This window comes from Conger conger, chromosome 9, assembly GCF_963514075.1.
Source record: "Conger conger chromosome 9, fConCon1.1, whole genome shotgun sequence".
Taxonomy (NCBI): domain Eukaryota; kingdom Metazoa; phylum Chordata; class Actinopteri; order Anguilliformes; family Congridae; genus Conger; species Conger conger.
Window position 1 is genome coordinate 9793200 of NC_083768.1, and position 16258 is coordinate 9809457.

The 16258-nt window shown below is 43.9% G+C and overlaps 1 protein-coding gene across 2 annotated transcripts in view; it reads right to left on the reverse strand.

The window, feature by feature from the left end:
- LOC133136573 (contactin-associated protein-like 2) overlaps positions 1 to 16258 on the reverse strand; it is a 268486-nt gene that overhangs the window by 153277 nt on the left and 98951 nt on the right. For both annotated transcript variants that reach the window (XM_061254190.1, XM_061254191.1), the window contains exon 3: positions 6413 to 6606. In XM_061254190.1, the coding sequence (XP_061110174.1) occupies positions 6413 to 6606 (194 nt within the window). The remainder of the gene's footprint in view (positions 1 to 6412; positions 6607 to 16258) is intronic.

Below are 16258 nucleotides of genomic sequence, written 5' to 3' on the forward strand. Positions count from 1 at the left end.
GCTATTTGACAAAAACTCCAATAAACGGACTTCAATGAATATATTAGTTTACAAGATGGTATTATTTCACGTATTGTTCTTATTTTCTTTAGGATAGCTGCAAAGAGCAGTAGTTTTGGTCAGAGAGGAAGGGGAGGGTGACAGGCCAGGGAAGAGATTGGTAAGCAAAATGCAGTATTTTGCACCTCATAAGACCCATAATATAATTTAGTTTCCATGTGTCCTTTTGGAGTCTCCAAATGTCCTATTTGGAAGACTGTATCCAAACAAAAACAGAAAATATTTTCCACTGTGTTTGAGCTCCTGTACATTTGTCTCAGAAATATTTGGAGTAATTCTCGAGAAAGAAACCCCAAAGGGTTACCTTTCAGAAGAGATCGGAATTATGCCTGTAGTCAAAAGGGTCCAAGAATAGTAACTATTTTATTTTGGGTAATTCATTTTTAAGCTTGTGTCAAGAAAAGAGGTGATACTTAAGGTGTTAAAGTGACAGCAGTCAAGAGAACAAAACTCTTCAAAGACCAGGAAACACCAGAGAGAAATACGATGAGCTACCTGCTGCGTATGTCAGGAAACAATTAATTATCTGACTGCCACTTTCTGAAGCAATTAATCTATTTGATGAGTCATTTCATATCAAATTTAAACTAAAAAATAATTAGCAGCTGGTCTGCATGTCATAGACAACTCTGCCATGTGTGATGCAAACTTGATTACCTGAAATGAACGCTGATTATTCACCGCTGGGAAAAACAGAGAACTATAACGTAATAATTATTACAAGTGGATACGATGCACACTATCAGGCAATTTTGAACCAGAGTGACAGTTTATTCGGGCAGAAATCTGAATGCAGCCTAGCCAAGATCAATAATGCGCCTGCGATGCATTACTGAACCTGTTATTTCACTGTCCTCGTCTGTATGATAGACATTGCAAGCAAAGACATTGGGTGAATTATAACATCCATTACTGTTCGACTGGCATTCATGGGTCATTTAGTTGTGTCTGTTTCAGGATGCACTCAGTAACAGTTTACATTACCCTAATGACAGGCTCTGCACGTTAATATACGCTGATTTTGTTAAATTATATTGAGACAGTCGGCATGTAGACGGAAGTGTTATCAATAACTCCGAATAACCTCTGAGAGTAAAAAGACAAAACTGACTATCTTGCCGTTGAGTAAAGGTGAAGAATTTATCCCGATCCCGATGCTAACACTACTTCACATTATTGGCATTTGGCAGACACTCTTATCCAGTGACAGTACAGTTGATTAGACTAAGCAGGAGACAATCCTCCCCTGGAGAAATGCTCAAGGGCCCAACAGCTGTGTGGATCTTATTGTGGCTACACCGGGATTAGAACCATCAACCTTGCGTGTCCACCTAATACTCATCACTTGTAAATTACCCATGAATACCACTGAATGAACCAATAAGCATCCATTGACATTGTTTGCTGTGCATTTTGGGATAGGCACTCCGCTGCAATTAAAATTAATGGAAGACTCTGCTGGTTGATGAATGCTAATAATGCTTAATGAATGTTGAATTAGTAGGACCTTGGTCTGACGTTTTATCAATAAAACAAAACTAACTGAGAAAATTATAAATCAAAGTGAAAAGACCAACTGTAATTGTAAAAGTTCCTTAATATACACTCAGTGAGCACTTTATTAGGTATTTATTAGACTTATTTTTTAGACTTCTACTGCTGTATCTATCCACTTAGAGTTATGATGCGTTGTGTGTTCAGAGATGCTCTTCTTAGTAATCACCTGACTTTGTTCAAATTTGAACAGCCCGATAAAACGATCAGTTAGCCTCTCAGGACAACAGGAACACAGTAAACTGACAAACCCACTTGGTAAGGGCACAGCATAGCAGAGTTGATTCAGAATTTCTCTGCATATGTGTGTTCATTAAAGGCATTCAGGTGGCCTGTAGTGTAGTGGTTAAGGTACATGACTGGGACCCGCAAGGCAGGTGGTTCGATCCCCAGTGTAGCCAAAATAAGATTCGCACAGCCATTGGGCCCTTGAGGATTGGAGGATTGTCTCCTGCTTAATCTAATCAACTGTATGTTGCTCTGGATAAGTGCGTCTGCCAAATACCATTAATATAATGTAATGCATACCCTGTTGGATTTGCCATTTTACATATTATAAAATAACCATGCTCAGTCATATCTATGAGGTACTGGCAATCTGTTTTTACACACATTTGCCACAAATGTGCTTCCCTGCCCGTAAATGTGTGTGAGACACCTCTGGACGTGTCTCTCTCTCCTGCATGCGGTGGGGTCAGGTTTCAGTGGAGTGTGTGTACTGTGGCTAGCGACAGCAATAGCTGAGGTGAGGAAGCACAAACACACAGAGGTGAAATGACAAGCCAACAGCGCTTATTCAAAAAAACAAGAGTCAGCCTTGGAATTGCTTTTCCAGGATGGTGACAGCTATAAAAAAAAAAATGGAGATATAAAAATAAAAACGCCATAAAAATGGAAATAAAACATAAAAACAGGGGTGAGAGAGCAGGGTTCTGCGGGACCGCAGGAAAACTAAAAAAATATTGCATAGTACCGTATGCCTTTAAACACATGCAAATCTCAATACATACTCTGATTTTGAAGTGTTTAAACAATTAAAATGTGGCCTGAAGTTGGATTTTCTGTTGCCTTCCAGTGGCTCAGTCAGTGCTGTTTGTGCTGCTGCACTAAAGGCTATCTGTCCCCCCTAGTGTGCCGTTAATTAAGTTGCTCTGTTGTTCTTTTTAATATGTGAGGAAGTTCACACGGGGGGGTTTTCTGGCTCCACCGCAGTACTCAATGGAGCGTGCTGCCTTTTTTGATTTTATTGGATAGATATTGCGCACCACAATATACAATATATACGCACACATATAGATGAATTGCCTTAAAAAGTAATTATCAAGTGTTTCATTAACATATTCTGTTCTGCTCTATATGCTTAATTGTTGTGTTTTTTTTTGTTTTGTTTTTGTAAATGGTTGTCAGTATTCAGAGGCCAGCGAACGAGCAAATCAGCCACTGGTCATAGGACTATCTTGCCATGTGACTGAGCTCCCATAATTCAACATTTCATGGATGTTTTTCTGATTGTCCTTGCTTCCTGCGGCAGAGGCCTTTCTGGCCTTTCCGTAACGGGTCGGTCCAGAGACACAGCCTGGGTGATCTGCGGTGAAACCCTCAACATGCGTGTCCGGGCGTGTTTCCGGTCAGTTTCAACCGTCGAAGTCTCTGTCTCTCCCCATGGCCCTTCACGAATAGGCCGACTCATTTGCTGTAAAACCCTGTAAAGGATGGTAATGGTTCACCTTGAGCAATGATGAATAGGGGAACAGGACAGATACTTTACTGTGGCTGTGGAGAAAGTACCCAAATAAAACGGACCGTAAATAAAGCCGTACAAAACATAGCCTTCTCACTCCTCTTGCTCTTCAGATTTTCTTGGTCTTTTTGTTGTTGTTGTTGTTGTTGTTGTTGTTGTTGTTGCCTTCATTTTACAATCGTCCTTTATGATTGAGTTTCTGTCAATGAAGGACTGCTGAACAACTTGTATAGTGGAATAGGTACACTGAGGCAAATTGTACAATATCGAATTGATAACTCCAAATTTTATGTCAGAGTAGACAATAGTGACGTGTTGTGAGCATTCTGGCACAAAATGGCTGCCGTTGCATCACCCAGGTGGGTGTTACACATTGTTGGTGGTTGAGGCGAGTTTCTCCCTCATCACTGTAAAGAGCTTTAAGTTGCCAGCTGGTGAGAAAAGCGCTATATAAATACAAGGAATTATTCATATTTATTAATAGTGTACAGTTATTAGTTCTTCCTGAAATGTGGGTCAGGCAATCAACCTCAGACTCATAAATGCAAAATATGTTTGAATTATTTCAAAATGAAATCAATGATATCTGCTGCATGAAATTGGGGACTCTATTCTTTATTCTAGGTGTGTCTGGAAGCTATCTTGGACTTCTGATTAATGTACAGAAGAAAAGCTCACACACTATTGATGTTCCTCTTTGTTCCCTTACGAAGAAATCACATGTGAAATCTCATGGGAAATTCTCACATGCAAAAACAAAACCTGACATGAAATCATGAGAAACATGATACAGTTTCTCATTGAGACACAGTTTTGACATGTGGAAACAAAACATGTGACTTGAAATATAAGACATACCATATATTGCCTTTTTCCACTCTCGTCTAATTGGGATCATTTTTATCGTTCAACATGTGCATGGTGGGTGTTCACCATGTGATGGGTCATCTCAGGTCAGGTCAAACTGATCAGGGGGTATTTCATGAAGCAGGATTACTGAGTTAGCTCTGAGTTAAAGTTCGGCTGAGAACTGTCCACACTAAGTTCAGTGAGTCAAGCCTGGAGCTGCTCTTTTGACTTCAGTCCATGGTCTGTAGCGTGGTGGTTAAGGTACGTGACTGGGACCCGCAAGGTTGGCGGTTCAATCCCCGGTCTAGCCACAATAAGATCCGCACAGCCGTTGGGCCCTTGAGCAAGGCCCTTAACCCTGCATTGCTCCAGGGGAGGATTGTCTCCTGCTTAGTCTAATCAACTGTACGTCGCTCTGGATAAGAGCGTCTGCCAAATGCCATTAACGTAATGTAATGTAAAGCTTTGGAGGGGTTTTTACTCTTTGATCCAGCTAACTCTCTAATCCTGCTTTGTGATATATCCCCCTGACGGAGATCAAAATGTTGTGGTACAATAACAGATTTGTTGTTTGAGGGCATGTACTGCATATTGTACAGGCACTTCCCTTTTACCACCATACTCCTCTCTGCTCAGTAGTATATACAGTCAGAGGAATGTGCATATGTATCGCTAAATTAGGTTCCAGACATTTGAGATAATCAGAAATTAAAATGGCGGTCATTAATTATGTTTTACTTTGGCTTAACAAGGACATTAGACTCCAGTCCATTGGCCCAGAACCTAAATTCTGACTTCAGTTGACAAAAGAAATATAAGAGTAAAAGTATGTTGCCATCTCGGTACAGGGTATTGCAAATCTGAGACTGCGCTGGGATCCCCTCAGCCCGTAATTATTCTGGAGAGTTCTACAGCTAAATTGTTGTTAAATTTAGGCCATGCCGTGGTGCGGAATTAGTGTGCTTGCCAGGGACTAAAATAGATTGAAGCAGGCATAGTTATGAATGGATGGATATATTTACGTTTAATCAATACTTTTCCACCATCTGGAAAATTTAAGTAAATGTTGGACTTTTGCACATTCATTTGGCCAAGCATTAGAAGCCAAATAGATCTTCAAAATATTCAAAAGCGTAGCTTTTTCTGTCTGCACCTGAGACTTTTGTTTTGGCAGGGTCTATTTTTAGATGTTTTATTTCTAGTATGGGATATTTGATAAACTCACAGTTTTCCCAACATAATTCCCAGCAATCAGATTCCATAATTATATATATGTTTCTGATAAGTACAAAAAAAAACCTTAGAATTTATACAATCATTCACAAGACTATCACAACTAATTTGCAGCATTCTCATTCATGAGTTTATGTTGAATGCTTGCCATTTTAATTACATTACATGGCATTTTAAAAAGAATAATTAATTAAAAGAAGAAAACTAAGCTTTTTGGTGGGCCAACACTGTCTTTTACTTAAAAGCCAAAAACTAAACAAAGATTAATGTGAAATATATAATTTGCTGAAATAGGATGAACTCTATTTAACTGCTACATTATAGCAATTGTGTGAGGAACCTAAAAATGTGGTTGTAGACAGATCCACCCATCCATCCATTATCTTATCCTGAACAGGGTCGCAGGGGGGCTGGAGCCTATCCCAGCATACATTGGACGAAAGGCAGGAATACACCCTGGACAGGTCGCCAGTCCATCGCAGGGCACACACACCATTCACTCACACACTCATGCCTATGGGCAATTTAGACTCTCCAGCCTAACCTGCATGTCTTTGGACTGTGGTAGGAAACCGGAGTACCCGGAGGAAACCCACGCAAACACGGGGACAACATTTAAACTCCGGTTGTAGACAGATGCGTGTTCCAAATTAAGGAATGATACACATTGCCTCATGTGGGGCACCAACATTTCAAATGGGAAAAGCAGTGGTTAAGGTGCATGACTGGGACCCGTAAGGTCTGTGGTTCGATCCCCGGTGTAGCCACAGCCGTTGGGCCCTTGAGCAAGGCCCTCAACCCTGCATTGCTCCAGGGGAGGATTGTCTCCTGCTTCGTCTAATCAACTGTACGTCGCTCTGGATAAGAGCGTCTGACAAATGGCATTAATGTCATCTACACAGAGTGTAGTTCTCCCCACAGTCACCTTAGAAGAAGAAGAAATATATATTTTAATTGATTTAAAATCGGTCTTACCCATATGTTGCCGTCTTGGTGGTAAGGTTTCCAGTTCATCCCCGTTTCACTGTAAAGCAGCCTGTACTGCTTCGTCCAATCAGAGCTGCTGTATCTGCCCTGCGTTGCTATGGCTGTGACCTGCTTCCTGTTGCCAAGGTCCACCTGCAGCCACTGGTAGTTGTCGTTTTCCGCGGGGGACCAGCCTCCAGCGCCTACGAGGAGAGCGGCATGTGTAAACCAGACAGTACAGCAGGGGTCATCTCAATCAGTTTAAAGTGCCACTGGAACCTGAGATCACCGTGACACCCAGTGCTCCTAGAACTACTGTCTCTTAGTGTAGTGTAGTGGAGACGATCTGAATAACTTACTGTAGAGAGATGAAGGTCACACGTCACAAGAAAGTTTGCATGAATTGGCATAACTATTGTAGTTGTTAACATGAATTATTGGTGAACAGATACATTCATCAAGCATGATGTAAGGGTAATGTTCTTAATTTATTCTTAATTGACAATGTGTGTTAACATAAAGACAATCACGTCATTAAAAATAACTTTTTTTTTTAAATTCTTTCTCCGTCTCTCTACCAGCAGACAGACAGCTTTTGACCTTAATGTCTCTGCTTCTCCTGGAAGGGGGTAGCTAGCACATTCCGGTCTTACAGTAAGGTCAACAAGGGGTATTCAGAAGACAAAATACTGTGGCCAGCTTCAATGTTTTTACTGGGATCTGTTTCATCAGACGATTATGACCTGTGAAATGTTAAAAAGGGCATTTTTCCCTAACAATGACATTAAGTAACTCTTAATTGATGTTTTAGGTACATGAATATGTGTACATTAGCATACCATAGGATACACATATAATTAGTTAACCATTAGTTTTCATTCCAGTATGAATTGGGATTAACTACTGTAGCTGTTACCATGAAAGAATGCTGTACAAATACATATCCAAAGCTGTACAGATTAATTTCTCAGTAGTTAGTTAGTTAACAACTGCAATAGTTAATGCCAATTCATGTAACATTATTGTAAAATGTTACCGAAAAAAATCCCAAATTTGCGAATCTGACAGTGCGAGTTGTTGTTGTTGTGGTTGTTGTTATAATTGTTGTTGTGGTTGTTGTTGCCATTGTTGTTGTGGTTGTTGTTGTAATTGTTGTTGTTGTTGAATTAGTCATATTTCAGCTTTATCAAGCATATTACTGGTATCTACTGAGGCACTGATCTCACTTTTATTTTCTCAAAGTACGGCCACAGGAACCACCAGTGACTCAACATTAACATTTTTAAACACAATAAGAAAAAAATTGCTCTGAATAATAAATGAATATTGATAGATTTCCTTGCACTTTCATTTGTATATTCGTTACTGTGCATTTATTTATTCATTTTCATATGAAAATAAATGCAAGTTTAATCACACTTACAGATGTGGGATTTACGCTTTCAGGCTCGGTCTGGACTGTCTGAAAAAGCCTCTCGTCCTCCTGTGGATTCTGTCCACTGAGAGAAGCCTCAGTGCCACAGTTATTCTGGGGAGCGTGTGGAGCTCGTTCCCCCTCCTGTCGGCACGGAGCAGCGGCAGGGAGACAGAGAGGCGCGGCGTGCGGAGAATAAGATCACGGAGGGCCCCCGAGCCGGGCCCCTGGGCCGGGCCCCCGGGCCGGGGCCACACCCTGAGGGACAGGCCCTCTGGCCCGCAGGCTCCAAATAACCACGCGCCCCTCCGTCGCCGCCGCCCTCCGCAATGAAAGGACACTTAATAAAAACACTTTCCGGCGGGGTGGAAACGCAACGGTAGGGCGAGTGACCCTGAGCGTTTAGGAACTGCGTCGCCAACCAGAACAAGCCGGTGTCTAATCCAATTACAGGGTCGTTACGTTTGAGCTCCGGGCCTCCGTAGATAAACACAGAGTATAACTGGAAAATCGATACTTCCGAATCCAGGCTGGGAGGCACTGTGCGAGTGTGTGTCTGTGTTTATGAGCGTGTGTGTGTGTGTGTGTGTGTGTGAATGTGTGTGTGTGTTTATGAATGTGTGTGTGTGTGTGTGTGTGTTTATGAGTGTGTGTGTGTGTGCGTGTGTGTGTGTGTGTGTGTGCGTGTGTGTCCATTCACTGAACACTGAATAGCGGTAATACATTTTTTGGGAGAGGTTACAAAGTGGTACATTACGAGCATATGTGTGTCAAATGCTGTTGCCAAAGAAACCCACGGGGGATTGTCAGAAGGACACTGTACAAAGCCAACTGGCATGCAAGGAAACGGCAAACGGGTGCATTTCCTTAGCGGTGCGACGTGGCGGAGGCAGATGATTGGCTGCGATAAGGAAAACCTTTGAGGTGTGAGGTCACAGAATATGCAAATAGGATGTTCTTAATGAAAATTCTAGTGCTGATGTAACAATCGCTGCTGGTCACTGAAAGCAAGAAAGAGTTCCAGAACACTGACTTTGGATTTTTAACAGCGGGGAAATCAGGGCAATCCAAGCCGTAACTAATAATTAAGACAGCAAGAGGGCAGGGACGTTTCATGTCCGGAGATATACAGTAGCACTTACTGCATCTGTCATCAGCGATTAGATGATAAAAATCAGATGAGGACCTGAGACACATATCCGGTGCTATTTGAGAGGGCTCCTCTGATCTCCAGGCACTGTGCCAGACCAGCCCTAAGTGGAGTTAATCCCCACAATCAGTTTGCTTTGCTTTGTGCTTCCGCTTGCGCATGGACTCCCACCCACAGCTGCAAAGGCATCAGATGAATTCTAATTAGTGCTACGATGTGCTTTCTAATGTTTGCACCTCAGATGCATTCTAACGCTAGAATCTCAGATGCATTCTCACGCTAGAATCTCAGATACATTCTAACGCTAGAATCTCAGATACATTCTAACGCTAGAATCTCAGATACATTCTAACGCTAGAATCTCAGATGCATTCTAACGCTAGAATCTCAGATGCATTCTCATGCTAGAATCTCAGATACATTCTAACGCTAGAATCTCAGATACATTCTAACGCTAGAATCTCAGATACATTCTAATGCCGGAATGTCAGATGCACTCCAAACCTCTCCAACATTCAATGGTTCTGAACAGCACCTACTGAACAGCACCTAGCGAGGAGGAATTATTTTTTTTATTTTACCAAAGATTGGATCAGCTGAAGAAAAATTGGGAGCATGCCACATAATCTCTCATCTTGTATGAATTGCAGCAAACTGCCAATTTCAATGATATTTAAGAGGGCACCTTGTTATAACAGCTAACCCGGGAAAGTGTGGGGTTGCCCATTTAAACCATTTTTTAAGTGAGTGCTATGTGGCCAGGCAAACACTTCACGGGTTACTGAAAAGATACTCAGCGCTGCAGCTGGAAATACGTGCTTAAAGGCGGCATGTCGGACTAATGAGTTTTCTCAGAGCCGCGATGAGTTCTATTTTTATCCCTGTCTCTCCCGCGTCAGGACAGGAACGGAAGGCTCTCCTGACGCGTGCCTCTCTCTCTCCGGCCGTTCTTTTCCGCGCTTCGCCCCCGTACGTTCCGCGAGCCGTTCCCTCCGACGGGAATGACCCGCGTCTTCCCAAACCGCGTCGGAGACCCGGCGAATGCGCCGCACCGACCGCCTGACAGGTTACTTTAACGTTCCGCACCGCCGCTGCCACGGCAACGGCCCAATTCCGACAGCGCCGCGTTCTGACCCGAACGGGCCGATGACCTCAGAGCGCCGGAAGCTTCCGGCGGCGGTAAAACAGGGCGGACACAAGAACTCCCGCGAGAAAGGGGTGTTGTTTTTTCTGCCGCGTAGAGAGACTGACAACAGCCGCCCCCCTGGGGGCACGGCGCTGTGTCCGTCAGTGACAGATCACGGAGCGAATCGAACAAAGAGGAAAGCTCATCGTTAGCCGACAGCGTTTGCGTGAGCGGAGGACGTGTCCCTGCCAGACGTGTCCCTGCCAGACGTGTAAGCGCTGGTTTTTCGGATGAAGCGCAGCGACTCGTGTTTAGTCCTGTGCGTTTGCCTTCAGGAAGCGATGTGATTGGTCACTGGTGAAGTGCATCCTGGGCAAGTGATGTAATGTGATGTATGTGACGCCATGGCCGGTATCGCACTGAAGTCTCCCAGTATTCAGTCACAACCACCGCTGGCCGTGTTGTTCGGCCACCGGGAATCGTACACGACACAGCAGCGAGCCAAACTGGCAAGCTAATGTATGTATTTGCATACTATTATTTAGATTTTTTTATGCTCCTTTATTAAAAGCGCCGCGATTATACAAAGACTTCTGCATCTTCTGCAGTTGTCTAATGAAGGTCTTTCCGTCCTGGACTTCATTCCGCCGGGGTAATTAATGTGAATTCCACGGATCACCTGGGAGGAAGAGGTAAACAGGCCGCAGGAATGGCGACAGAGACACAGGTGATCACAGGCTGCAGGTATGGAGACAGAGACGCAGGTGATCACAGGCCGCAGGTACGGAGACAGAGACACAGGTGATTACAGGCTGGAGGTATGGAGACAGAGACACAGGTGATCACAGGCCGCAGGTATGGAGACAGAGACACAGGTGATTACAGGCCGGAGGTATGGAGACAGAGACACAGGTGATCACAGGCTGGAGGTATGGAGACAGAGACACAGGTGATTACAGGCCGGAGGTATAGAGACAGAGACACAGGTGTTCACAGGCCGGAGGTATGGAGACAGAGACACAGGTGTTCACAGGCCGGAGGTATGGAGACAGAGACACAGGTGATCACAGGCCGGAGGTATGGAGACAGAGACACAGGTGCGTTGGTATTCTGCAGGCGTCCTCACGCGGGAATGGAGCTCTCTGAGCTCATCGGAGCTTGGCTGTGTCCTCGCCGTCTCCCTCCAAATTTCCGCCCGGACTTTCCCCTCGATCCCCGGCTCTCATTAACTTCCCGCTGCTCTTGTATCTTCCCTCTCCCCCCTCTCCCTCCCTCTCTCTCCCTCCTTCCTCTCATCTGATCTCAGACCATCCGTCGCCAAAGATGGGGAAGGGGTGATGACATAAGAGGGAGTCCAGTGAACAAAGAAGTGGAGGAGGTGGTGGGGTGGTGGGGGTTTGGGAATGGTTGGGAACATAAGCTCAGGAGGTAGAGCAGGCAGGTGCGGCAAGTTCGGTCCCCGGAGCAAAGTGTTGAAGTGTCTTTGAGAAAGAGACTTAACACCTAATTGCTCCACATGAGCTTGTTGGTACCTTGCATGGCTGCCTTTTCCACTGTTGATGTGTAAGTGTGTGTGTGTGTGTGTGTGTGTGTGTGTGTGTGTGTGTGTGTGTGTGTGTGTGTGTGTGTGTGTGAGTGTGTGTGTGGGTGTGTGTGAGTTTGAACAGGTGAAAGAGAGGCATCAATGGTATAGCGCTCTGAAAGAGTTCTGTGGCATAGATTAACACTTTAAAGTTCTTTATGGAGCCCTCTATCATAGGTGCGAAGTGTGAAAACTCCCATACAAAAAAACATTTGCCTGACAAAGAACCCTTTAACTAGATAGGGCTCTTCTATGGAATCACAGGGCTCCTACTGGAAGTGTAGTTGTGCTATATACAGTAAGTGAAGTCCATTTACCAAACTATTTACCAAAAGGAAGAGAGGAAGGAAATAGAGTAATGGTTCCCAGCCCTGTTCCTGGAGATATACCATCCTGTAGCTTTTGATTCAAACCTGTATTTGGCACACCTGTTTCTACTAATTAGCAGCTGAAGGAGATGTCTAGTTGTTGAATGAGGTGTGCTTTGTTAGGGTAGTTCTTCAGGAACAGGGTTGGGCAGCCCTGCTCTAGCTGCTGAATGAGGTGTGCTTTGTTAGGGTCGGAGCGAAAACCTACAGGACGGTAGATCTCCAGGAACAGGGTCGGGAACTGGGAATAGGCATGACGAATGAGGAGGAGTGGGAGAAATGGGAAGCCAGATGAGGAAAGTGAAGAAGATATTGCAGGTGCGTTGCACGCACCCCGTTATTCCGAACCCCTTCCCGGGCACATTGACGAAGGCGGCGTGACCTGAGCATGGCTGACATCGAGTGAGCGCTGGACTCACTCCATAAACCCACAACACAACATCAACGCCACGGTCCACAACACAACATCAACACCACGGCCCAAAACACAACATCAACGCCCACGGCCCACAACACAACATCAACACCACGGCCCAAAACACAACATCAACGCCCACGGCCCACAACACAACATCAACGCCACGGCCCACAACACAACATCAACACCACGGCCCAAAACACAACATCAACGCCCACGGCCCACAACACAACATCAACACCACGGCCCAAAACACAACATCAACGCCCACGGCCCACAACACAACATCAACCCCACCGCCGACATCCAGCGCTGGACTCACTCCATAAACCCACAACACAACATCAACACCACGGCCGACATCGAGTGAGCGCTGGACTCACTCCATAAACCCACAACACAACATCAACGCCCACGGCCGACACGAGGGGGAGACAGAGGATCTACTGCTCCAAGTAGCGGAGGGGCTTGAGGAGATAGCGATAGATTTAGCATTGGCATGGCTAATAAATCCGTAATATTGCAATACCAGCCCCAGGGACGGGCCGGCATGAGCCTACCCTCAGGATATAAGCCTCTATAAAAACCCATCAGCATAGCCTCTCCATATTGTTCTGCTGCTCGACGGAAGCCAGAGGGCAGGGTTATCACCTCTGTGGGTGAGAGCCTCCAGTCCATTTATTTCACAGCCTTTGTAAAAAAAACCAAAAAAAACACTCTCACATATGGTGAGCTGATTTTCCCGACACAACATAACAGCGCTATTCTCTTCAGGTAGGCAAGAAAGAGTTTTCGCCTGAGAAGAAACAGGCTTCGGGTGGAATGCACCTGTCACAGGTGGAGGAGGGGAAGGCTGTATCAAGCCTGTTACTGTAGAACCAAGCGGGGGAATGTTGTGTCTTAATCTGCCTCCAACTTCAGTTCATGGCTCACTTTAGTATGCGGTTGCTTAGAGGAAAAATGTATCCGAAAAGGCAAACAGCGGAATACATTACCTGCCATACACGTTATCCATTTCTGCAGCTGAATTTTATTTCTGCTCATGCAGTTCAAGTTAAGGACCTTGGCTAAGGGATTCAATAACACTCTCTGTAAGTCTCAATGCACAATGACAACATGGGAAAGAAATCTAGCTACAATTTGATAAAAAAAGAAACAAATGTAGTGGCTGAGGTGTTTGGTGCGAATGGCACGGTACAGTACGGGTACCAGCCGTCAGTCTGCAGAAACCCACGGGAGTCTCCTGCTGGAAGTCGTACGCTTTGTTCCAAGTGATTCCAGAAGTATTTTTTGTAACGTGAGAATTTCTGCGTGTTGTATTGTGCACGACTATGTGTTTGCTGTATTGCGCATGCCTTTGTGTGTTTGTGCATGTGTGCTGTTTTGTGTGCGTATGCGTGCGTGCCTGTGTGTGTGTGTATGTGTGTGCGTGTGTGTGTGTATGTGTGTGTATGTGTGCGTGTGTGCGTGTGTATGTGTGTGTATGTGTGCGTTTGTATGTGCGCACGCATGCGCGTGTGTGCGTGCATTGTTTAGGTAATTATATTATGGTAAGGGTCATACTCCATTATAACGATTGAGGCTTGTTTACGATTACCACGTTTCATTTCCACATTGATACGTGTTCTTTATTTGGAAGCTGAGAAATGCTTACACTTCTCTATCTTGCACGTTCATCAATGGCAACTTGCATCCCTTGCATTTTAAACATGATGGATCTGCACAGTTGGAAAGTCATGGTCAAGGGCACAGTAGCATGACCCGGGAGACTCAAACCTGAACCTCCTCATTATAGTTGAAGGCTGCATTGGATGAAATTGGTTTACATATTTATTCTATAAGAGCTGAAGCCTCTGTGATCTTGTTAACACCATCTCCAGCTTCTGGGGGCACAGAAACCTCGGAAGAGACTTACCGCAAAAGAAAGGATTTGATTTGGTAAATGGCAGGCATTTATATAGCGCCTTTATCCAAAGCGCTGTACAATTGATGCTTCTCCATTCACCCATTCATACACACACTCACACACCGACGGTGATTGGCTGCCATGCAAGGCCCCGACCAGCTCGTCAGGAGCATTTGGGGGTTAGGTGTCTTGCTCAGGGACACTTCGACACAGCCCGGGCGGGGGATCGAACCGGCAACCCACCGACTGCCAGACGACTGCTCTTACTGCCTGAGCCATGTCGCCCTTTTAATTTAATTTCAATTGCTCTTAATTATAAATAAATGTGTTTGTGAATATATTTGTTGAATTCATTTTGATGATAAAGTAGCAAAATGCTTCACGACACGTGATTCCAATTATCAGAGTAAACCTCTTAATTATTTCTAACTGGCAGGATAACAATGAAGTAAACAAAGTAATAATAATAATTATGTACCACATTTTGAAAAACAAGCTGGTGATCTCAGACTATTACAGTGTGTTTAGTCACATTTAAAAACTAATCCATACAAATTGTGGAGTCATACGGCAGAATGCCATTCAGGGAAATTGTTTTCCTAAAAATGTCTATCAGCAATTGAATTACAAGAAAACTATTTATTCCATTTTAATTGCTTTTGGGTTCAAGATATCTTTAACCAGAGATCCCTACATACAATACAAGTCATTGTAAACTATGTATAACATGTCTATAATCCCCAGGTTTAATTACATGTAATACATTTTCCACTCCGATATTTGCTGTGTGTTCATTTATGTTAATTCTGTTCCCTGATTCAATACCACCACCTTTCACATTATCCATGGTTAAAAGTTTTGACATTAATCAGCTCAGCAAAGCAGTAGCTAGTTACCAATTAAAACTCTTTCAACTGTAATTAGGAAATATTAAAAACCTTTCTCTTGGATAAACTGAGGCAGCTGGTGAGACTAAAGTAATGTAAATACTTTACAATACATTACATTAAGGGAATTTGGCAGACACTCTTATCCAGAGCGACGTACAACAAAGTGCATACCCATAACCAGGGATAAGTGCGCTGAAAGACCCTAGAGGGAAGTACAATTTCAACTGCTACCTGTACAACAAAGATAAGGACCAGGGCCTATTTGATTATTGATGATTATTATTATTATTTATTTATTTATTCTTTTTTTTCTTTTCAGGTAATACGTTTTTCAGGTGATACGTAAAAAAAATAAATTAAAAAAAACGTATCACCTGAAAGTTCTTTTTATTGTAAAATTATTAGTAGCATTTTCAAAGATGAAACCGGTTACGATAATGATCTGTCCTGTTTATTGTTTTCAGAATATTGACGTGATCTTGAAAAAGGCACTCTGGTAATTCTGCGTGTTTCTTCCCAGACTGCCACAGGATGCAGCCACACGGCCCAGCCCTGAACAAGCAGAAGAAACAAAGAGACGCTGAATAGATGCAGTGTGCCCCTTCCTGCGATAGCATCCACTCAGGTGCAGAAAACAAACTTCTGCAGTGACGTCGTCAGCAGGTTGCCATGGAGACTGCCCACCCCTGAAAAAGTCAGGCTCCTCTTCAGCAGGGCAGGTGGAGTCTCCCGCCTGAAACTCGCAGTTGGACAGAACTGCCTATTATCCGATAAAACTCTCTCACAGCACACCGCGGGGTTCAATCCAATAAAGCCCGTGTTTATCCCGTTTAGAAAGCAGTTTAACTGAGCCTTTACTCCAAAACAAACTGGAAGCATTGCCTCTAAGACAGGCATTAGACAGTTGTATATTTGGAAGTGGGTGACATTGGTGCTGTTCCCAAAATGGCTTCAGAAAAGACTTATCTATGTGATGATTAATTTGAACTGTATGCTATGAA